Source organism: Bos taurus, chromosome 10 (genome assembly GCF_002263795.3).
Source record: "Bos taurus isolate L1 Dominette 01449 registration number 42190680 breed Hereford chromosome 10, ARS-UCD2.0, whole genome shotgun sequence".
Lineage (NCBI taxonomy): Eukaryota > Metazoa > Chordata > Mammalia > Artiodactyla > Bovidae > Bos > Bos taurus.
Genome location: NC_037337.1, coordinates 43,665,596 through 43,690,700, shown reverse-complemented (window position 1 = coordinate 43,690,700; position 25,105 = coordinate 43,665,596). Strand labels below are relative to the sequence as shown.

Below are 25,105 nucleotides of genomic sequence, written 5' to 3'. Positions count from 1 at the left end.
CCCGATTGACCAAAACGAGGGGCCCAGGACACACCCAGCATTCCCAAGGGACTGGGAAGTGTGGGGGCGGCGTGTAAGGGGCGGCAGGACTCCAGCGCTGCCATGATCAGGCCTTGTCTCTGTCCCGTGCAGGTGAGCGCTGCGGGCGATGGGATGGATGAGGCAGAGCAGGACCAGCATGAGGCCCGACTCAAGGAGCTGTTTGACAGTTTTGACACGACGGGCACCGGGTCCCTGGGACAGGAGGAACTCACCGACCTCTGCCACATGTTGAGCTTGGAGGAGGTGGCCCCAGTGCTGCAGGAGACGCTGCTTCAGGACAACCTCCTGGGCCGGGTAAGGCCTGCGGAGAGGCGGGCGGTGGGAAGTGGGTGCGGTTTCTGTGGGGGGAAGGGGTGTGGAGCAAACCACAGGCGCTGCAACTTGTTTCTAACATTCGGCCGTGTGTGCTCTTAGCTGTTAACCTGATAAACAGCGGGGGGCGGGAGGTAAGGAATAGAGTGGAAGCCACACAGCAGTGCAGTTTGCTGCGGTGACCAGGGCCTGCTTTAATTTGTGCTCTGGAGCGAAAGTGTACACTGAGCATCTTAGATGAGAAGAGAAAAAGGTACCAAGGATGTTTTCCAACTCTTTGTGGTGCATTTTATGGACTCCACACTCATCAAGGGAGGGGGCTGAGATTTCCACTGAAGTGAAGGAACTTACAGGGAGAAAACTGCCGTCCCAGGAAGAGCAGCTCACTGTTAGGATGTTTATAAAGTATAAACATAAAGCTCTTTCTTGTGAGGACTGTTTGTAGAATAAAGTATTAATTAAACCTTTTACCCAGGAAATAAGACAGGAAGGTAAATAAATACTGTGCAGATTCATTTAAAACCCAGCATGACTTGCTTCCAGCAGGGCTGTGCATATGTGCTGATGTTAAGTTTTACGTATGAAAACAAATAGTCATGTTCTCCCTGTAGATCAGGTCACAGAGATGAGTAAGAGCCGAAAAGGGTTTCCTCTGCTATTAGTGGGAAGGATGTCATGACCTGCTAGTGTCTTCAATTCTCATAATTAAAATTGAAAGCATCATTTGTTTGGCTTTGGGTTGAATCTTGCTATTGGTTTTTTGAATGGGTAAGAAGGAAAAATGGGCAGTACTTTTTGAGCTCTGTTGCTGCCATTGCTGACACTTTGTAGATGTTTGTTTTTATCACATGGTATAAATCGAGGAAGCAACTGTGAAGCTCAGCTTTATTCTAGTGACCAAACTTCCTTTTCTTTATTTCATTTTCGCTCTTAACTGAAACATTGGGCAGGTGACCTCAGACACTGGGCAGTGTATTGGCTCTCTGTGATGGGAAATAGGAGTGGTGAGCATCCTGAAGTTAATGTACAGGGGATGATGTTCTTGAGGGGCTTGGCACCATGAAGGTGGCATCTAACAGGACTCATACTTAAAGAAAGGATTAGATTTTTGCAAAAGTGAAACCATTTTTGGTAACTTTGGGGGAGGATTAGCTGCTTATAAATACATGTGATCCCTTAAAAAAAAAAAAAAAAAGGGCAAAAATCTTGCTTTGAAAGCAACCAAAATGGGAGCTTTGAGAATTAAACCACTTGCTCCTCATCGTATAAGGCATTCAACTATTTTCTTGTTTTTTTTCTCCATCTCAGACACTATTGGAAGCCAACAGAATCTCATTTCCCACTGTGGTTCTTAGGGATCTGAGTCCTTTGGTATCTGAGGGATAGTATCATGCTTCTTAAAGCCAGAGAAGACAGAATATGACTTCAGGTTTCCTTGAGAGCCAGTGAAACACAGAACCCTCTGCTGTAAACAGATTGCTCCTTGGCAGCAGACTGACAGCCCACTCTCCAGATGTTGTGCATCTTTGCCCTCATTTGGCAGACTAAAGCAGTGGACCAGTTATTGATTGATTCGTTAACAACTTGACACTACCAACCCACTTTTAAATTTGCTCTTGGCCTGTGAATAATGAATACCTAAGTGGTCTATAGTGTGATATTTACTTATCCAGTGATAAAAGTTAAATAGATGTATGCATATTGATTTCATGGGGAAGGTCCCTGGTGGTTGTCTTGAGAGCAGAGTTGGCATGAATTAATGCACTACTGTTAAATTTGCATTTTTTATGAAACTGAATTATTCTCAGATGATCACATAAACTGCGCCATATGCTGTTAAGATACTCTATATGGTCTACAATTTTAAATTGTAAGGAAAAAAATTCCTTAGACTTCACTGGAGAATTCTAAGTTCTACCATCATGATATATTAAATACAGATCATAAGTTGTAGAATTATAATATTATAATTGTTTCTAATGCCAGCATCTTCCCTCTCTTTAGATGGTATTTATAGAAAACTATGTCAGAGTTAGCAGTGTGGCTTAATAAAAAAGGAGAAAGAATAATAGCATGACAAACCTCTATATATTCCTCTATTCATTAATTTGACAAATGTGTATTGTATGTGTCCCATATGTCAGCACTCTAATGGCCTTTTGGTATGGGTGCAACTTATGTTTATTGTAAACTTTTCCATTAAATTGGCTTTTGAGTACATTAATATCCAGCTTCCTGCATGCTCGTGGTTTTAGTTTTGTCTTTTATATCATAACAAATATAATTTCTTTTTTAAAGAACTGACGCATTTACTTCTTTTTTTTGGCTGCACTGCCTGACTTGCAGGATCTTAGTATCCTGATCAGGGATTGAACCCAGGCTCTTGACCGTGAAAGTGCAGAGTCCTCCCCACTGAATCACCAGAGAATTCCAAGTATAATTTTTAAACAAAACAAAGTAAATAAGTTGTACCTCCTTTGGTATTAGGCTGATTTAATCTTTTTTCTTGAAAAAGAAATATGGTAAAAACATTTCCCCCCTCACCTAAGAATATGAATATTATCTGTTTATTTTTTATCTTAAGATCCATCTTTTGTAACTTCTTGTTCTTTTTTTTTTTTTAAGCCTAATGTTTCTTTTGACCGTTATTAAGGAAACTAACTTAAATCAACTTGCCATTTCTATATACTTTATTAATTGGCCCTCAGATTGCCCTCTTTGCTCTTGCTTTATAACTTGAAGTCTTGTTCCCCTGACCATGGTGGGTGGGCTTCACAGGTGGCGCTTGTGGTAGAGAATCTGCCTGCCAATCCAGGAGACCCAGGAGACGTAGGTTCAGTCCCTGGGTTGGGAATATCCCCAGCAGGAGGAAATGGCGACCCACTCCAGTATTCTTGCCTGGAGAATCCCAGGGACAGAGGAGCCTGACAGGCTATGGTCTGTAAGGTCACAAAGAGTCGTCCGTGACTGAAGCAACTTAGCGTGCACGCACTTGGTAGTTATCTTGTAAGTGTTTGAAATGCCCAGAGATTGTGGATCCCTGATTTAAAGGAAAGAGGACATTGCTGGTAGGCGTTTCCTACTAGATTATCAAAAGAGCTCTGCTTGTATCTGTGTTATCAGGTAAGCACCTGTCAGGCGGGTCAGACCCCAAGACAAGGGATTCCTCAAGATACTGAGGAAATTACGGACTGATTAGGTAACATTCCTAGTAGGTGAATAGTACTGGGAGTAAGTGCTACAAACATTTAAGAAAGAGAACCATATTAGCTCACTTATTAACCAGGTTTTCATCCAAGCAGTTGATTCCAGTTGTAGGTACTTCCTGTTTATTGTCTTTTAAATGAAGAGTTTCCACATACCTCTCTCCTCCTTTATTAGAAATCAGAACATAAAGATGATAATTTACCTTGCTTTTGTTGAAGCCTTTAGTTAGTTCCAGTTTTAAAAATACATTTTCTTTTCCTCCTGGAACATTTTAACTTTAAGACCAAGCTGCCTCCTGAGTTTCCCTGATGTCCTCTTTAATATGAATGTGGATGATAAAGAATTAGCATCTCACACCCTTGACACTCTCTAGAATCAGAACAAACCATATGGCAGCAGAACTTACCCCTGGTCTCCAAAGAGTGCCAGACGTATGTGGACTTTGGTCATCAAAGGCACTTTGAAACTTTTGTATTAAAATTTGATAACTGTACAAATGTATAATTCCACCCAGTTTCCCCACTTTTCATTTTCAAGTGCCTGCAGTTCTTTTATAAACATCATGTTTAATTTTATATGTTGATCTGCTGGTTTGCTTCATCGAGCTTTTTAAGATTTCTTTCACTGGGGCGGCAGAGGATGAGATGGTTAGATAGCATCACCGACTCAACAGACATGAATTTGAGCAAACTCCAGGAGATAGTGAAGGATGGAGGAGCTTGGCATGCTGCAGTCCATGGGGTTGCAAAAAGTCAGACACAACTTAGTGAGTGAACAGCAGGAACAATACACATTTTAACCATTTGAAAAGTGGGTCAGAAGTACGGCAGTACTTTCTGGTGGTGGTAATTTGTACTTCTGAGGGATATTTTCTGGTTCTATTTTGGTCTTGAGACTTTATGTAAACCATCACTCCATTCCTTTACAACCATGTCATCTGGGGTTGATTTGAACTCCTAAGGATCTATAATTCACATTTATAGACAAGAAGACTTGATTAAGAGATTACAAGACTTGCTACTTTTCTTTATTAATACTTTCTTATCAACCTCACTGCAAAATTGCCTTTGGTATTGCGTACTGTGACCCTCGCAAGGCAGTAATCTGATAAAGAGCAAAGGGAAGCCCGTTGGAAAGACCTTCCATTCTCAACAAAAGGCAGGAGCAAGTGCTGAAGAGCTGTTCTTTCCTACCTACTCTATTTCAGTAATGGCCGTCAGTCTCACCAGAGAAAATAGTGATATGATCTGGAATGGTCATTAGGTTTCTAAAGTATTCCATTTATACTTTTATGAGTAGCTTCTTGTTTGGATGGAGGGGACTGAAAGTTCTTCAGTGTCCAGCACAGATTTTACACTTCAGTGTCCATCTGTATGACAGAGAAACCTAGAACCCAGAACTTGGAAAAAAGATGATGACTTGTCCAAGGTCAGGCAACTCATTTGAAGCAGCGCTGAGATGGGAACCCAGATTTTCCAGTCCCTGAGTTTGAATGCATCTCTCCTCAGACTGCACATATACAGATATGGATCTCATTCTCCATCCCCTGCAACTTGCCCTCACCCCCCACCTCCCACCCCTCACCTTCCACCTCTCATGACCTCCACCTCCCACCCCTCACCCTCACACCTACCACATGGAGACCATATGCTGTAGAAGCAGTCTTTGAATCAGACCTGAATTCAGGTACTGATTCCTGCTGCTTTTTAGCCATGTATACCTGTTATCTTAAATACTTTGAGCCTCAGTTTCTTCATCTGTATAATGGAAAAAATAATATCCTCCTTATTAGATTGTGATGAAGTTGCCTTAGATTGTGTGTGTCAGAAGCTGATTTTGGAGCCAGGCAAGTAGATAACTACTGTGTCCTGTGTCTCTCTGTACACTCTCCTCCTCTATCCCTTACACACTGAGAGTAGGTTTTTAATATATGATGATTTCCCAGGAATGGTTTTCTGAGAAAGCTCATTCAAGTGGAGAATGGAATCGCTAGCAACTCTCTTGAGTGGCGGTGGCTTGTATCTATTTCCATCTGTAGGCAGAACTCCTTGGAACTGTCTTGGAGTACAACTTTATATGGTTGCTTTAGGTTTTACAAACCCACCTTTGAAAATGGCCTTGGCCTCTTTCCACGTTGTTTTCAGTAAATGACTTTTAAGCTGCAATAACCCAAATGCTGTATTTAGGAGAAAATATTTTGTAACTGAATCTTTCATTACGAAACCAGGTCTCTCTGTTCTTCTGTGTCATTTCTCTTTGCATAATGTTGTCAATGGTTTTTTCCTCTACATCAACCTTCTGGTGAGTCCGTATTTCTATACCCATTTCAGCTAACATTTAACGTTTTGAGAGTCCTTTCTTTGATTCCTCCTCGTATTAATAGATGTAAATCTCCTACGTGTGATGAGAGTTACGTAGGCCTTTGGTCCAGTAAGTGCACTATGTTGAATCTGGCTTAAGCCCTCTCATCTCGGGTCTGTTTGAAGTGCTGCCTGCTCACATGGGGAACCCTGTGTGCATCTGGTCTCCATGATTGCACGAGACGATTTCATGCAATTTAAGTTCCTCCTTCTGTTTCCTGTTGCAGGGTTTTGTGTGTGTGGTTTGAAATAGCATCTGTTTATTATGCCATGCTTAAATTCTTTTTTTCAGAGAGGCAAATTGTGTTTCTCAAAAAGCATTCCTATGAAATTTGGGGAGGAAGAAAGATGAAGTAAATTTCTATTAAGCATTGGTGACACATGACAGAAAATATCAGACTTGACTAGTCTTCCTGTTAATTTAGTTTGAATGTCATGGTGTTTTTAGTCAGTCAGGTAATTTTCCCATTGCCGCAAACTGCCCTTTGAGGCATACAAGGCATAGGGATGCTTATAAAATGAATGGCAGCAGTTATTATTCAAATGAGGGGGTACCTACCAAGGTATGCATGGCTACCAAAGCTGGTTACCGTGTGAGATTGAATTACATTGAATATTTCTGAAGACTTCTAAATTTTAACAGAACACAATAGTAAAGCTCCCTGGGAGGATAAAAATGGTACTTAAAAATTTCAGGGACTGAACTGAGTGAGCCCTTGGATGCGCATTTCTTCACAACAGAGGGCGTTTATTCACGTTTTTTGGTTCTGAGTTGTGCCCGGAGGGGCTTTTCCACCCCATCAGTAATCATGAGCGCAGATGAAAAATAGCAGTCACCTGCCTCTATTAGAGAATTCTCTTGAAAGATGTGGAATTTACTGCTGTTTAAGGCAGAGGGTCCAATGTCTCTGTCCTCACAAGAAGGAAAATAAAGATCAATTTAAGACTTACAGCTGTTCCAGTTGTTTGATCAGCCTGCCAGGGACTTGTTTTAGATCTGTAGGTTCTTCTTGTGGAGGAAGAAGAGGTTATCCAGGTAGACCATGTTGGATTATGAAGAACCCCTGAGTTAATAATCATGTTTAGTCTTTTATAAACTATTTTCCTTCTAAAATGTAGCTGATTTAATACATCCTAAGTCCATTTTGGAAACTTTTAAATTCTGCCTGTGAATATCTTGGAGAAGTCAGATGTCAAAAAACTGTCCTTCTTTTCCCTGTTGGCCTACTAGGACCTACTCTTTTATCAGAGCCCCCTACCAGCTTTTTTTTTTTTTTTTAAGAGCTGCTGATTGTTTATTTGTTTGTTTTTTTAGCTGGAGGATAATTGCTTTACAGTGTTGTGTTGGTTTCTGCCATACAGCAACATGAATCAGTCATAGCTACGTGTCTATCCGCTTCCTCTTGAGCCTCCCTCTACCCTTCCATCCCACATATCTAGGTCATCACAGGGTGCCAGGCTGGGCTCCTAGTGTGGTATAGCAGCTTCACGCTAGCCATTTTACACAGTATATATGCCAATGTTGCTTTCTCAATTCGTCCCAGCCTCTTGCCCCCCAACTATGTCTACAAGTCTGTTCTCTATGTCTGCATCTCTATTCCTGCCCTGCAAATAGGTTCATCGGTACCATTTTTCTAGATTCCACATATGTGTGTTAATATATGATATTTGTTTTTCTCTAACTTCATTCTGTATAATAGGCTCTAGGTTCATCCACCTCAGTTCAACTGATTCACATTTGTTCCTTTTTATGGTTGAATAAAAAGGGAACACTTTTGCACTCTGGGTGGGGATGTAAGTTGATAACAGCCATGATTATGGCTGGAGATCCCTTAAAAAACTAGGAATAAAACTACTGTATGACCCAGCAATCCCACCACTGGGCATATACCCTGAGAAAACCGTAATTCAAGAAGACACGTGTACCCCAGTGTTCACTGCAGCACTGTTTACGATAGCCAGGACATGGAAGTAACCTAGATGTCCATGGATAAAGAAGTTGTGAGATAGATAGATAATATATATATTTATATATATATATATATATAAAATCACGCACATACAGTGGAATTATTTTTTCTTTTCATTTTTTTGTGTTTCAAAACGTTTGCCAGTTTCAGCCTTGTAGTTGCTAATCGACTTTCTTCCCTTGTCCCCCCTCCCACCCTCTAGAATCTGGACTGTAGCTGGTAAACCACTTGAGGGCAGAGGTTATGTATACTCTTGCCTTCGTGTCCTTAAGGACAGGCTTCGTGTCCTGAAGCCTCAGTGTCCGGCTCTACACCTGGTGACGTTGTGTAAAGTTGAGGATGTGACCTGGACCAACAGAGGGATCTCCCCGAGAGGTCAGACCAGGAGTGAAGGGGGCGCTGGGATGGGCAGGGGCTGGACTTTGATGAGTCCCGGCAGAAGGCCTGAGTTCTCCTGGTACTCTGTCACTTCAAGACGAGCAGCCTTGGGATAGGACATGCCTTCTCTGAGCCTCTCTCCTTTCAATTTAGCGGAAGGATGCCTGCCTTGAGATAGGGCAGTAAAATTCATCTAATCGCAGGAGCAAAAAACAGGCATAGAGAACAGAAGGGACTTATGGGACACTGTCAAACAGACTAATAACACACTTATAGGGGCCTGTCTGTCCTGGATGTTGTGAGAGTCAGCTGGCTAAATGTCCAGGAGAGAATGAACCTACAATAGTGCCCCCAGGACTTGCATTAATATAACTTTCTAGTAACTGAATCTCTTTCCCATTTAGCAGTGGGGGTTGGGGGAGTAAATTTGAGATACAGAGACCCCTGAGTCATCTGTGTGGCTAGTCCTCACTGGGTTGAACTATATTAGGACAAAATTCTGAAGGGTTCTTTCCAATGACTTCTATCAAAACTGCCACCTTGAGAAGACCCAGCGGAGGCCCACAGAGTCAGGTATAAAGGATGTGAAAGTCTCAAATCAGGAACCACCCTTTTGAAACAGGAGCCTCCTTCTCTTTAACTCATTAACTAACTGTGGCAACGAGGGACTCCAGTTTCATTTGGTCATGCCTACTGATTCCCTAAGAGAGAGTAGAATCAAGGAGTTGGGGTCCCCGAACACAGCAGACCAGATCTGCTTTTCTGGTGCTGGGCAGCTGCACAGATCCTGGGGGAGGCAGGCTCCCAGATCTCCTGCTCTCACCCCTCCCTGCACTTGGTTGGCTGGGTCACTCTCATGGTCAGTCGCTTTGCTTGGCCATTTCTCTGTGAAAGTGGTGAAAATAGTCACCCCATTACTGCCTATTGGTAGTGGCTAGCTTACTGAGTACCTGGCAAGCTCTGGAAGTTGGTGGTGGACAGTGAAGCCTGGTGTGCTGCAATCCATGGGGTTGCAAAGAGTTGGACACGACTAAGTGACTGAACTGAACTGCACAAGTGCTAGGAAGTTTGAGCCACTTTATGTAACTCTCATTTTATCTCCCTAAAGCTGTTATGAGGGAGGTGGTAGCAAACATAACATAAAATACATGCAATGCTTTTGGCAAAGTACCTGCCTGACTCCCTGTGACCATTCCTGAGAATATGGAGGCTCTATCACCAGGGCCTAGGATAGGGCCTGGCACATAGCAGTGGCCCAATAAATATCTGCTGAATGAATCATAAAAATTAGTTGTTCCATAGCCCCACTTTTCAAGAGGAGCAGATTAAAGCTTGGAGAGGTTTAGTAATTGAGCCATTTCACAGAAGCAGGTGAGTGGCTGAGCCAGAGTCAGAACCTCTGGCCAGCTGGCTCCAGCATATAGAGCCTTCGCTCCTCACCCTTCTCCTGCCCACCCTGAGAGGAAGGCATGATCCTGGTAGGAAGTAGTAGATGCCAGTGTGGGAGATGCCCTGAGTAGGAGGGGCTTGGGTATGAGATGTCTGTGAGCTGGCTGGTTGGGAAGATGGCTAACCGAGGCTGGATGCCGCAGTGCCTGAAGCACAGCTGCCACTGGGAAAAGCTGGCCCTCTTTCCTCTCCCCGGTATTTCTGTGATTTGTCAGCTATGAAACCTAATGAGCACAGTTTATAATTCTATGATCTTTTAATCCTTCACTGGCTCCTTAGCAGATGCCCACCCTTCCTTAATGGACTTCTGCTCTGGCTCCATAAATATGCCGACTTTTAGTCTGTGTGATCTAAAGGAATATGATTTAGAAAGCAATTTCAAGTAATCAAAATGAATGTGGTAGAGAAATCACATGTCCTTTGGGGGAGCGTGGTGAATTGCAAGCATATACAGTTTTATGACACGTGAATCTCAGTGGATTCCTCTCCTTTGCATTGATTTGCATGAATAAGACATATGATTTGTTTCCTTTATTGTTTAGATAACTAATGAGGTTTGCCGCTTTCCCACATTTAATTCAGAAGTGGTTTTTATCTGTCACCTATATTTAAACTCCTAGGCAATGTTTTGTAATGATGTCCCAAAGAGACCCACAGCAGCACATTATGAATTTATCAACTTTGTATTTACATATGGGCTTCTGTATAAATAGGTACCATGTTATTAAACTATAATTATGGTGGGAAGAAATACCATCTCTTGCTTCTGCCCCATGGTGACATCATGTGAATTTAAGTTATAGAATAATATACTTGGCTATAAAGAAAACCATTTTACTCCTTTAATATCCCAGTTCTGAGTTTGTTTTTTTTTTCAAGCATTGTTCAAACCTCCCCCCTTTTTTCTTTTTAATAATGAAAGTTCCGAATGATACCAACAGTCCCCTTTGTGGACCACACCGAGGGAAGAGGGGCTCTCCCTTATGTGCCAAGGAAACTGATAAGGGTATTTGCAAAACTGTGCTCACAAAACACTAGGTAAAGCTTCAATAACCAATTCTGAGGATTTACTTGAGTAAAACTCAGGTTCCGTCCTACTTCAGTCAAGGTAATTGTATTTTTAAGAATTCGGGAGCATGCTTCCCAAGGTTCTTTTATCCTATGTGTATGCTATTGATTTCTACTTGTATATAGAATTAGGGGCCTTGGGAGATAAATATCATCTACTTGCCTGAGGCAAGACTGTATTTCAAGTCATCCTTGAAAGGTAGTTTACTCTCTTGTAGAATATCTTAAGACATGAAAGCATTTTTGGCACATTGTTAAAAAGGGTCATTTACTTGGAAAATTTTTTCTAGTGTCTAACCTAACATCTTTCTCTTCTGGTTTTGTTCAGAAAAATAAAAGGAACTGAGTTCAAAACTTACCTTCTTCTGAGTTTATAAAGAGGATTTTGCTGTGCAATTTTCCCCCTCAGGGTTGAACAAACGTTGATATTGGTGTTGGTGACGCTGGTGTGTAAAATGATCATCCCATTTTCCCTTGAGTGCTTTAGAGAAAAGAAGAAGCGGGAACAAAAACAGGTTCTAGGACCCCCTTCAAGCCTGTCAGGATGCTAACAAATGGTTCTGGAACCTTGTACATGGGTTTGCTTCCTTAAGGCTATGGAAAAGATTTTTAATTGATTTTGAATTGTTTATTTTCAGGTGCATTTTGACCAGTTTAAAGAAGCATTAATACTTATCTTGTCTAGAACGCTATCAAATGAAGAGCACTTTCAAGAACCAGGTAAGGACGCTAACTTTTCTTCTCTTCCTTCTGCTTTAAAATGTGTCCAGGGGAGAATCTGGGGACTTTGAGGCATGTGTGTGAAAGCTTCAGAGTATCTGCCTCCCCCAGATTGAGCAGCTATTTGGAGTGACTTGTCTTTTGACGTGGTCATAAAAGGCGTGCAGCTGTCGCACACTAGGAAGAGCCTCCTCTACCACAGCAGCGAATTAGGGAAGAAATCACTGGGTTGTTCCCAGATCTGTCAGATGGTGTGGCAGTAACTCATTCCTGGAATGAGCAGAGTGGAACTGAATGGTCCTTCTTCCCTCCTCATTGCCTGTGAACATGAAACAATATGAACTGGGGCAGAATTTTGTCTGAAAGAAGGGTGGGTAATTTTATTTAGTCCCCGTGAGTGGATAGCCCTGTGTTACAGACAGGACCACATTATAACTGTTTTTCTCTCTCCTCTTGAGTGATCGTTCTTTATGGTCCATGTTGTTCATATTTGTACTTTTAGTGCTCAGTAGGATGCTTAACACACAGTAAGTATTCAGTGAAAACTTAATATTATACTTCATTGATTTTCTTAAGGCACATCATTATTTTATATACTCCTAAAAATTTTTTTTTCTCAGTTATAATGGTAAAATGCCATTGATTATAAGACACATCATAATTTGAGAATGTTCAAATCTAGGAGTGTGTGTGCTGGGGGTAATGTCTTGTAATAGTTAAGGCGAAGTCTAAACAGTGTTGAAATTTAAATTATAATACAGTCTGTTTTTTTTTTAATTAGAAGCTAGGGTTAGAGGTTGATTATAAAGGGGCACACAGGGGAATTTTGGGGGTGATGAAACCATTTTTATATCTTGATTGTGATGGTGGCCACAAATTTTGTAAGTTTTTTTCTAACCCACAGAATTGCTCTCTAAACAGGTGAAACTTACTCTGTGTAAATTAGACCTCAATAAACCTGAAAGAGAACACTAAAAATATAGTCCAGTTTTGAGAGTGAGGAGAGATCACTAACATTTTGTTGCTACAAGCAGTCATTCAGTGTGACCTACTTGGAAGCACAGGTGGGAACTCTTGTCTTATCCTCTCTGGTGATCCAGGTCATCAGACCTTCTGAAATGCTCCAGATTTGTGTCATATGTATGAACTCTGCGGTTAGCAGTGTTTCGGGTTTGGATTGAGTCTCCCCCTTTTTATTAAGGTTATTGTTAATTCTGACGCTTGCCAGAGCTCTCTTCAAGCCCCTAGCGAGCCTGGGAGGGAGTTTATTGCATCCTAGAGGTTTTCCAGACTAAAAATAGAATTTCTGTAGGTCACCCAGTGCTGGAACCTGGACTTTTGTTCTTACGGGGTCTCACATTTTGTTAGTAGTTTTACTTGTTTAAGGTTGTCATCTTGATAAAAATAGTGTAAGATCTAGGGACCCTAACTAGAGCTATCGTGACATCACCCCATCTGTTGTTGTTCATGCGAGCATAGGTAACATACACTTAAACTCAGTGTTCTCTTTGCCCATAATGGGTGTTTATGTCAGTTTGGAATAGGCTGCCCCAATTCTCGTCCTTTTGCTGCTCTTTCTTCAAAACCTGTTCTTGATACCTGCCAGAAAATTGTCATAATAAATAAATAGACCACAAATGTGGAGGGTTCCCTGTAGAACTGTACCATCTTGGGATCTGAATCATAGGATGAGGAGGTAGACAGAGTCTGGTTGAGCTTGGTAACAGTTTGAAAGAAAGGTTTGTAAGTCCAACTCCAGTCAGTGGTTTCAGGTTTATACGTGCGCCTCACTGCTGGGCAGGAGGAGGCATCTTTGGACAAGTCTTCCAGAGGGGCTTTCAATAGCTGACTGTGTGTTCCATTCTTTGGGTGGACCACAGCAAACCTTTGTTACAGAGCTGCCCCAAGTCAGTGCAATAAAGCATCAAAGTACTTACTGACAGCATTTCCTCCAGCATGGATGTGACTTCCCGAACATTTGATCTGGAAGGATAAAATCTAGGGTTGAGCCTGTGCCTTAAGAGTGTTTTATCTCATATGAGGCCGAGTCATTCCTTCTTTGTTCCTGAGCATCTCTGCTTTTTCTGACTTTTGCCTGTCACTCCCCGGCCCTTCCAGTTGTTTCTGGGGATCATGCCTTTCTTTTCACTCAAACATTCTCCCACCCACTCAAGTATGTGACTCCACTCCTACAGCCTGCCTGGCTTGGCTAGAGAGAGGCAGAGAAAGAAGGATCAGGACTTAAATGCCGTATATCAAGAGGCCACCTGGGTTGACCCCTTCTTTCCCCTTTATTAACATGGTTCAGTTCAGTCAGTCATGTCCAACTCTTTGTGACCCCATGGACTGCAGCATGCTAGGCTTCCCTGTCCATCACCAACTCCCGGAGCTTGCTCAAACTCAGTCCATCGAGTCAGTGATGCCATCCAGCCATCTCATCCTCTGTCGTCCCCTTCTCCTCCCACCTTCAGTCTTTCCCAGCATCAGGGTATTTTCTACTGGGTCAGTTCTTTGCGGCAGGTGGCCAAAGCATTGGAATTTCAGCGTCAGCATCAGTCGTTCCAATGAATATTCAGGACCAATTTCCTTTAGGATGGACTGGTTTGAACTGTTATCGACATAACAATCCCGTAAGTCATAGACTGTATGACTGCAGGGCTAGAGTGAATGCTGCCATTTTATCCATGAGCAAACACATTCAAAGAGGGATGTGGATTACATCTCACAGAGGGGGGCAGAGGGGGATGCTAACCTGTTATCACCAACGGATGGGAGTCCAGGGGCTTTGGTTTAGGGTGTTCACCCTCAGATGCATGAGCTAAGGGCACCACAGTCTCAGTCAGTGCAGCCTGGCCAGAAAGACTCTCACACGTGGCCAGCAGCAGAAGGAAGGAGCAGAGAAGAACAAGTTCCACCTAATCGTCAGAGACAGGGGTGTCTATGTCCTCAGCATTACTTGGCTGTTCAGCACTTAGTTCATCTTCCACTGTAAGGGGCCAGGGCTGTGGTCTTTTTGTCTTACATTTTGAGATCAATGGACCTACTGGACTTTGAGAGGAAAATTACTCTTAAGTTAGTAAAAATAGGAGGGCCATAGTGCACAGCCTTTGACACTGATGAGTCATGAATTGGTATTTTGTAACATCCAAAATTTTTATAAATTAAAAATATCCAGTGCTGTACCTGACTATAATATAGAAAATCCAGTGTGATATAGTAGAAAGACCCTTGAACCAGGAATTATGTAATACTGGCATGTGTGTTCAGTGGTGACCAACTTTATGCCACCCCATGCTCCCCTAATTGGGTGGCCTTATATCACTCACCTAGAGACACATCTTGGAATGTGAAGTCAAGTGGGCCTTAGAAAGCATCACTACGAACAAAGCTAGTGGAGGTGATGGAATTCCAGTTGAGCTATTTCAAATCCTGAAAGATGATGCTGTGCAAGTGCTGCACTCACTATGCCAGCAAATTTGGAAAACTCAGCAGTGGCCATAGGACTGAAAAAGGTCAGTTTTCATTCCAATCCCAAAGAAAGGCTATGCCAAAGAATGCTCAAACTACTGCACAATTGCACTCATTTCACACACTAGTAAAATCATGCTCAAAATTCTCCAAGCCAGGCTTCAGCAGTATGTGAACCGTGAACTTCCTGATGTTCAAGCTGGTTTTAGAAAAGGCAGAGGAACCAGAGATCAAATTGCCAACATCTGCTGGATCATGGAAAAAGCAAGAGAGTTCCAGAAAAACATCTATTTCTGCTTTATTGACTATGCCAAAGCCTTTGACTATGTGGATCACAATAAACTGTGGAAAATTCTGAAAGAGATGGAAATACCAGACCACCTGACCTGCCTCTTGAGAAACCTGTATGCAGGTCAGGAAGCAACAATTAGAACTGGACATGGAACAACAGACTGGTTCCAAATAGGAAAAGGAGTACATTAAGGCTGTATATTGTCACCCTGCTTATTTAACTTCTATGCAGAGTACATCATGAGACACACTGGGCCGGAAGAAGCACAAGCTGGAATCAAGATTGCCGGGAGAAATATCAATAACCTCAGATATGCAGATGACACCACCCTTATGGCAGAAAATGAAGAGAAACTAAAAAGCCTCTTGATGAAAGTGAAAGTGGAGAGTGAAAAAGTTGGCTTAAAGCTCAACATTCAGAAAACGAAGATCATGGCATCTGGTCCTATCACTTCATGGGAAATAGATGGGGAAACAGTGGAAACAGTGTCAGACTTTATTTTTTTGGGCTCCAAAATCACTGCAGATGGTGATTGCAGCCATGAAATTAAAAGACGCTTGCTCCTTGGAAGGAAAGTTATGACCAACCTAGATAGCATATTAAAAAGCAGAGATATTACTTTGCCAACAAAGGTCTGTCTAGTTAAGGCTATGGTTTTTCCAGTAGTCAGGTATGGATGTGAGAGTTGGACTGTGAAGAAAACTGAGCACCAAAGAATTGATGGTTTTGAACTGTGGTGTTGGAGAAGACTCTTGAGAGTCCCTTGGACTGCAAGGAGATCCAACCAGTCCATCCTAAAGGAGATCAGTCCTGGGTGTTCATTGGAAGGACTGATGCTAAAGCTGAAACTCCAACACTTTGGCCACCTGATGTGAAGAGTTGACTCATTGGAAAAGACCCTGATGCTGGGAAGGATTGAGGGCAGGAGGAGAACAGGATGACAGAGGATGAGATGGCTAGATGGCATCACTGACTCAATGGACATGAGTCTGAGTGAACTCCAGGAGTTGGTGATGGACAGGGAGGCCTGGCGTGCTGCGATTCATGGGGTCACAAAGAGTCGGACATGACTGAGCGACTGAACTGAACTGAACTATACATTAAAACCTCTGAGGTCTTTGGTCACCTCATATGTGAAGGTAATTATACTAGAAAATACTTAAAATCCATTCAACTCCAGGATTCAGCTGTGTTGTCTCCTAATATCTAAATGACATCTACGTGTATGAAAAAGCTAGCTCTGTGTTTCTGTAAAATTTCACCCAAAATAAACAAAAGACAGCTATATATAAATAATACAAAAACAAAGCTATAATAGGAATTCAGAGGAAATGGAATTAAGTCATGATTTCCACAGTCTTGGGTTCTGTCATTTCTAACACCTCTAAGGTACAGTGTCTTTATTTTTAAAATTAGAGGGCGTAGATATTTGCAGCATCTTTTTAATTCTGATGTTTATGATTCTAAAACACTTAACAGAGAGTTTTTCCCTCTAAAAACTCAACAATGCAGTGAAGGTACTAAAATTCAGATGGAGTCAGAAAAATGGATTGGGGATGTAGGCAATCCTTTGTGGATTCCAAGCTGATTAACATCACCGGTGGCAGAGTTCCCCTGCATCTATGTGTGCAGCTTAATTTTCAAGTTATTTTCCTAAAGTGAGAGAGGGACACCTTCATTATTATTTATGGATTATAGGGTTTGGGTAACGGGCTCCAAGCTACACGACTATAAGCTACATAGTTACATGCCTACGCTGTCCGGATCCGTTCTCCAGAGACTCCTGTCCTTGTCTGCTGCCTCTTGCAGTAGGTTTCTGTTCTGTGGTAGATGTAAGCATGACGCAGCAAGCGCTTCCTCCCCTCACACTGTTAATGGAAATATATCTTTCCTTTGTTTACCTGGTGAGGGAAATCTCAGGTTTGGAGAAGCTAAACCCTTAGAAAAATAAGGTAAGGCAGATGATTGGGGTTTTTGTTTTTTGTTTTTGTTGGTAATAAACATTCTTCACTCCAGAAACTGCCCTATTTCTAATTATTTTCCTTGTACTTTGGAGAAGCTGTGACTATAATAAACCTCCTCATTCACTTGGCAAGTGTGCACCGAAGCAGACAGCAGGCTAGATCTCGGTTTGCAGGGCTTGAAGATTTGTGCTTGCAGCTGTATTCGGGGGCCGGGCCCAGGCCCTGAACTCTGGCTGAGGGCCCTGTGTTTAGAAGATACGCACAGATGGCCAGCAGGAGTGTCCTCTCGTCCTCTCTTCAGTTAAGCACTTAGCCCCTGGTTCCCTTGGTATATATGGGATGCTATCAGCAAGGACCAAAAAGATTTCTTCAAAAGTTAAAAGCAACATAAAGGCACTACCACTAACCACCACCACCATCAAAAGACCGTGTGAGGACTCATTTCCTGAGATCAGAGGGAACTAGAAATGTTAACATCCACTGGTGGTCATGTAAAATAGTGGGACATTCCTGGATTTTTGTAAAACAATAAGCATCAAAAACTATAAAAGTGTTTTTGGCCAATCAATGCCAGATTCAGGTTTTATGCTATGGAAATAATTATGTGTGTGTAAGGATAGTCATTTAAAATAGTTAAAATACTAATATATATATCTTGAGCAGAAATTTTTTTGAAAGTAATTTTATTGATTTTTGGTTATACTAGGTCTTCATTGCTACAACGGCTTTTCTCTAGTTGCAGAGAGCGGGGTCTACTCTCTAGCTGTGGTGTACAGGCTTCTCACTACAGTGGATTCTCTTGTTGCGGAGCACAGGCTCTGGAGCACAGGCTCAATAGTTGTGCCTCATGGGCTTAGTTGCCCTGAGGCGTGTGGGACCTTCTTGGATCAAACCCATGTCTCCTGCACTGGGAGGCAGATTCTTTACCACTAAGGCACCAGGGAAGCCCTCAAGCAGAAATTTTTGACCGTGTATTTTGGTTAGGCAAGCTATGATGTACCTGTATAATCAAAGACTAGGCAGCTATTCAGTTGTCCTCTAGAAGAATACTTATTGTTATGACTTTGCAAGGAGCAGGAAGGCACTTAAAAAATATGTGTGTGTGTGCAAAAAGGATATTACTGTTATTTACAGTTAAACAAGTCTGGTGAGAATTTTGGTAATGAAACAGTTTGTTTGGAAGTGGTGCTGACCTAAGTTTATTTCAGTTCCAGTGTATGCGATGCTTTCCAAAGCAGGGACATGAAAATGGTAGTTTTCTGCAGGGAGTCCTAGAGAATTGGCGTGTCCTTTCATGTCAGTGGTGCTAGTGGTAGAGAGCCAGCCTGCCAGCGCAGAAGATGTAAGAGGCTCGGGTTCGATCCCTGGGTCACGAAGATTCCCTAGAGGAGAGCATGGCAACCCTCTCCAGTATTCTTGCCTGCAGAATCCCCACGGACAGGAGCCTGGTGAGCTACCGTCCATAGGGTCACAAAGAGTCGGACACGACTGAAGTGATTTAGCACGCATGCCTTCATGTCAGCGCCGTGGTGAAGGGAAAGGAGATGACAAGGAGGAGAAAATGAGGGCACAAATGAGATGAAGGCGGCTTCAGTTCCTGAGACAGACAGGATGCCGTCACTGTGCGTTTGCCAGTAATCTTAGCCTGTCACAACACATGAGGAGAAGGAATGTGCTGCAGGACTGGGGGCTGTGAGGCCTTCCCTGAGCCTGCTCCGTGGGCTCCAGGACCCTGGGTGGGAGGACCCAAGCCCCGGCAGAAGCTACCTGACAGAGTAGTGCCCTTGCCCCACAAAGCTCCTGTGGCTTTCCCTAAACCTCGGGATGTTAGGTACTCCTCATCTCAGTGAGGACTAAGGGTCCAGGTCTCTGACTCTAAAGCCCATGGGCTCTTTCCATGAAGCACTGCTGCCCTGGAAAGCATGCAGTCCAGCTGGGCAGGTAAATCTAACAAGTAAAATGTTTGTAGAAAAATATGACCATGGTCAGTATTAAGCATGGAACAATCAGTATATGGGTTGCACTGAATTCACAGGAGAAAAAAGGTCCCATGAAAGTTGTACCAGGTTTGAAAGAAGTCAGTTTTGAGCTGAGCCTTGAACAATGGGGAGGATTCAGTTAGATGATCTGTGAATCTCTGGCTTCTTCCCCCAAATGGCTCAAGAAGCGGGGCCTTCTAACAAGAATTAGTAGGCTGAGCCTCCCAGGAGAAGGTTGGGGAACAATCTCATCATCATTTTCAACTCAAAGAGTTTTTCCTATTGACAGGTCTTCACCTGCTTTAGGGCTTAGATAGATCATCTGGTCAGACCAGTCAGCCCTGGGGGTTAGGCCACACCTATCCACCATCCTCAGCACCCTTGGGCAGAGTGCTAACCTTCCCCTTGACATTTCCCTTCCAGACAAAGCTAATCAGAGCCACCCCATTTTGTGCCCAGAAGCCCCTGTGTTCCAGCAGGAAGCATCACTCAGATTGCTAAGAACTGAGTGGAACTGTGGAGACTGAACTGCTAAGAACTTGTGGAGACTGCTCCTAATGTCTTTGCATTCAGCTGTTTAGTTGCTAAGTTATGTCTGACTCTTTACAACCCCATGGACTGTACCCTGCCGGTCTCCCCTGCCCATGGAATTTCCCAAGCAAAAAGACTGGAGTGGGTTGCCATTTCCTTCTCCAGGTTTGCATCTGGGGAGGGGACACTAAAGCTCCAGTTGGCACCTGGAGCTTGTGTGAAGATGCTGGAAGAGAGGCGTGATTGGGGAGTGGGGTGCTAGGGTTCAGGAAGCAGCTGCCTTGGAAAGGGCTGTGTGGACACAAAAATGGGGGTGAGGACCCTGCCTGCAGATAGATGGTCTCTGCAGAGGTGGGGTTGCACTGGGAGGCAGAAGGAATGGATATAATGTCCCAAGGCTTTCCAGGTGTATTTTTTCTCCCCTCCCTCCTTGGAACATCTCCCTCTCCATCCCTTTTCTTTTCCCACCTCTCCCGCTCTACCCTTGTTTCCACTTCTTCTTGGCCTCTCACTCATTCTTCCTCTGCCGGTTGGACCCCAACCCATCAATTCTTCCTGCTTCCCCTCTCCCAGCCCTCCGTCAGCCTCTAGCTCTCTGCCCTGCTTCTGTCTCTCACCCACTTCCTTTGCTGTTGGTTTTCTTTCTGTCTCTGTGTCTTCCTCTGTCTGGGTTTTTCTCCACTTTGCTTCTTCTCTTCCCTTTTCTCTTATTTAGTATCGGGTGTGCACTTACTTGCTCTCTGACTGTGTGATCCCTGTGCAGCAGTGTGTCAGAGTGGGCGAGGAGGTGGGTTGCACAGTGGGGGTGGGGGTGCTCATTTGCTGCACGACTGCCTCTTCCTGGGAAGCTTTGTGGGGTAGAGTGGTAGGGGGAGGCTTGTCCTGAGGTTTACACCTGCTTTATTTTCAAAAAAGTTTCAGGAATCCCGTGAGGTCAGCAGAAATGAAGTCTAGAGGGTCTCAGACGACCCCCTGTCCCCAGGCCCTTTAGAAGGGGTGGGGTCTCTGGGAATGAATTCCTAGGATAAGGAGGCAGGAAGCCATGGATTGCAGAAGCAATTCCAAAATAAGGAGATCAGCACCACAAAGGTGTAGCTTTCTTCTTCATCCTGGAAATATCCTCAGGTCATTTCAGGGAAAAGGGAAGTTTGAATCAAAAAGTGATAAAATAGCCATCTTATCCCTCAACGATAACCTCAGATATGCAGATGACACCACCCTTATGGCAGAAAGTGAAGAGGAACTCAAAAGCCTCTTGATGAAAGTGAAAGAGGAGAGTGAAAAAGTTGGCTTAAAGCTCAACATTCAGAAAACGAAGATCATGGCTTCTGGTCCCATCACTTCATGGGAAATAGATGGGGAAACAGTGGAAACAGTGTCAGACTTTATTTTTGGGGGCTCCAAAATCACTGCAGATGGTGATTGCAGCCATGAAATTAAAAGACGCTTACTCCTTGGAAGGAAAGTTATGACCAACCTAGATAGCATATTCAAAAGCAGAGATATTACTTTGCCAACAAATGTCCATCTAGTCAAGGCTATGGTTTTTCCAGTGGTCATGTATGGATGTGAGAGTTGGACTGTGAAGAAAGCTGAGTGCTGAAGAATTGATGGTTTTGAACTGTGGTGTTGGAGAAGACTCTTGAGAGTCCCTTGGACTGCAAGGAGATCCAATCAGTCCATCCTAAAGGAGACCAGTCCTGGGTGTTCATTAGAAGGACTGATATTGAGGCTGAAATTCCAATACTTTGGCCACCTGATTCGAAGAGTTGACTCATTGGAAAAGACCCTAATACTGGGAGGGATTGGGGGCAGGAGGAGAAGGGGACGACAGAGGATGAGATGGCTGGATGGCATCACCAACTCGATGTACGAGTTTGGGTGAACTCCGGGAGTTGGTGATGGACAGGGAGGCCTGGCATGCTGTGATTCATGGGGTTGCAAAGAGTTGGACATGACTGAGCAACTGAACTGAACTGATCCCTCAACAACTATAACAGAATGCTCTGCCATGGCTGGTGTCTGGTATTTAATACTGGAGTGCGCCTCTGAAACTCTCCTTTAACTTCCCATGTATGTCCTATGGATGGCACTTCATCCCAGGTCCTAAGCTTGTGTTTTTCATGAAAAGTACTGATGGAATAAATAGTGTTTAGGCTTTGGGGTAACCATTTCAGCTTCCTCTTGTGTCCTCGTTGCTTTGTCTTTGGCCATTGCAAGAACTGAGTGTTCCAAGTGGCCATTCTCATCACACAGGTGCCTGGGGCAGTTCTGGGAGACAGCAGAAAGTGTACACTGCCCTGCTCAGTTAGAGGGAGAAGGGAGAGGAGGTGGGTGGCTGTTGGTTGTTTTCCCTGCCTGCAGCTAGCCTATTCCAAGTGGTCATTCTCATTAACTTTGTATTTCAATTTTTCTTTTATTGTGAGCACAAGATCTTCTGGTCACTTTAAACGTGTGCACTGTGGTTCTTCCTGATTCTGGAAGGTGAACATTGTCACAGCTCTGGAGTCTCTCTTGTTACATCTCATCGTGAGCTCTCCAGGAGTCCAAGACTCCTCTAGGCAGTGTGGGCTTGTCTGCTTTCCTTCAAAGCTCACTTGTATTTTTATGTAGTGATGCCAAATAGGGGAAATGGAAAATAGGAAAGAAGGGAAAATGGCTCACAAGCTTGACACTCCAGGTAGAATCATAAATATACATTCAAAGAACTGAAACACTGAAAGTAAAAGCAGTCCTTTATCCACCCCCCCACCACTGATATTTCATGTCCCTCCTTGGAGCTCATGATTGGAGCAGTTACTTAGACTTAGGTTAAAGGAAGCTATATGTACATAATTTCATTTCTTAATAGGTTAAATGACCATGTATTATCTGACATAGAAAAGATTATGTACATTACATCCAGATGTGCTCCTAAAGTAAAGAAACTTTGCCCCAGGGCTGTGGTTTGGCAAGTCTTTCTTGGCGTGGTAAGGAAGGGGCAAGGTGTTCTTTAGTTTCAGTGAGCAAGAATGTCTTGAAACCCCCACTGAGGCCTCCTTTTTGGTGGACTGCTGCTGAACACTTGTAAAGCCCTGCTTGAGATGAATAAGGAGAGTATTGGAGTTTTCAAACCCTTAACACAGCAATGACTGTTGGCCATGAATATTCTCTCTAGACCTCCTTACATTTAATGTCTTTCTTCCCCTTCTTATTTTGTAAATATAGTGAGGTTGATGCTCTAAACAGAAAAAAGATATGTGAGTATGTAAGTCTAAAATGTAACTATTTTTAATTGATGTGATTAGTCTGATACTTTATTGTATGATTTGTGAAATTTCTTATGAGGAAACTTTAATACTTCATTTTTCCTTTGCTGTGTTAATATCTTTATTCCTAAAAGATTTTATATTTAATCGATTTCTCTAGAAATTGACTTTGTGATGTATGTACAGTCTGTGAAAGATATTAACTTAGAGTTTACTCAGAATTGGTTTTTATAATTAAAATATAAAATTAACTTAAAAATTAAAGTTTCTGGCAATGCAAAAATAAGTACGTATATAAATAAAACAACAAAGGATCCTAGTGTTTCACAATCTACGTATTACCTTTCATTGTGTAGGGAAAAAAACTGTTTCAAATCTACCACTGCTCCCTACACAGCGTGAGATATTTAGTGGTAAATAACTAGGGCTTCCCTGGTGACTCAGATGGTAAAGGATCTGCCTGTAATGCAGGAGACCCAGGTTCGATCCCTGGGTCATGAAAATCCCCCTGGAAAAGGGAATGGCAGCCCACCCCAGTATTCTTGCCTGGAGAATCCCATGGACAGAGGAGCCTGGCAGCGTACAGTCCATGGGGTCGCAAAGAGTCATACACAACTGAGCGACTAACACTTTCACTAACTAGGGAACCATTTTATCCACAGATGGGTTTTAGATTAAATCACAGTGGGATTTTTTTTGGTTTTTGGTTTGAAACAGTGGCTTTGTCCCACTGCTTTTTTTTCCTCTGAAAAAGTACAGCATATATTAAGAGTTCCTTTGTCACTTCCTTCCCCAGACTGTGACTATCTTCTCACAGTGGGAAAATCCCATGTTCCATTTTCTGATGTTTTACGTTTTCCCTTTAATTTTTTCTAAGCCCCCATCATCACTAAATGGTGTATCTTGTTGTCCTCCACTAAAATTTAAGAATATGTAATAAATTAAGGATGGTTCTACATTGCCTCTTATCTGACTAGCATCTGTGGGTGTCAGCTGCCAACAAGCAGCTCGGGTGTCTGGGCCACTCCTGAACGCTCACAAGCTGACACACTCTCTTCTGATAAAAGGTACCTTCAAATATGCATGTGCCTTTCAGTATACATTTTGTATGCTTGAACACTTTCTGTAAGAGAATCACTCGACCTAATAAAGTGGCTTGGCTGGGACTTTGAAAAAGCTGGATATAAATATCGCTAGAATTTATAGAACAAGCATAAATACTTCACTCTGAGCTCTGCTGAGCATTTTCAGGATGTTTCTGAGCACATTTGTGAAATCAGAGCTTATCCCAGAAAAAGGGCCTGGAGGAGTGAGGACAGTTAGTCACATAGGGTCACCAGTCCTCCTGGGGAAGCTTCAAAGTAACCGCTACCCCTTAACACTTTCATGTTAAGGGGTAGGGTTTTATTTTCTTAGTTCTTATCTAATCATCTACCCTAGTTTTGTTGATATGTGTACAGCCCTTACTTAAAAATATACATGTCTGAGTTCAGACATACCTTGTTAAGACTGTCTTTGCAAACAGAACACATATGTTCTCCAGAGAGACAGTATGTCTGTATGGGTGATAAGAACTGAAATCAAAGTCTTGCCAGTCTTATATTTAATGGAATATTTTATTCTCCTAATTCTGTTCAAGATGCTAAAAAACAAAAGTATCTCTAATTTGACATTCGTAATGAGTGAAGTATTATTGCTTTAAAGCTACCATTGTAGAGGAAGATTAGTGTGTGGTGATGGTGGTGGTGGTGGTGATGGTTGGTGGTGGTGAAGGTGGTGGTGATGGTGAAGGTGGTGAAGGTTGAACCTGAGACGTGGTCTGCACAATGCTGAAGCCCTTCTTCAAGGTCAGGAGATGACTCTCCCCTTATATGCACATTCTTTTTTATTTTGCAATGCACAAAGCTCATGAAGAGAAAAAATATATATAATCTTCTTAATGCAGTTTTGCAGTTGCTGTTTTATTCCACAGCTTTTAATTTTATAATGAGATTTTGATGCCAAGTTTCGTGTAAGCAATGAGCTGTCATTAATTGATGAGGATGCGCTGTGTCAGTTTCTTTGTTCTCTCATCTTGCTTGTCTGATGGATCAGAAAGTGGGATGGTAACAAAGGAG

General features: G+C 42.8%; 1 protein-coding gene across 9 annotated transcripts in view; it reads left to right on the top strand.

Annotated features, from left to right (window-relative positions):
- The window catches only part of NIN (ninein), a 107,671-nt gene that overhangs the window by 9,320 nt on the left and 73,246 nt on the right, over positions 1 to 25,105 (top strand). For all 9 annotated transcript variants that reach the window (XR_009496187.1, XM_059890831.1, XM_059890832.1 and 6 more), the window contains 2 exons: positions 133 to 336; positions 11,425 to 11,506. Coding sequence is in view for 8 of the 9 variants with exons in the window: in XM_059890831.1 (XP_059746814.1) it covers positions 154 to 336; positions 11,425 to 11,506 (265 nt within the window). In the remaining variant the exon portion in view is untranslated. The remainder of the gene's footprint in view (positions 1 to 132; positions 337 to 11,424; positions 11,507 to 25,105) is intronic.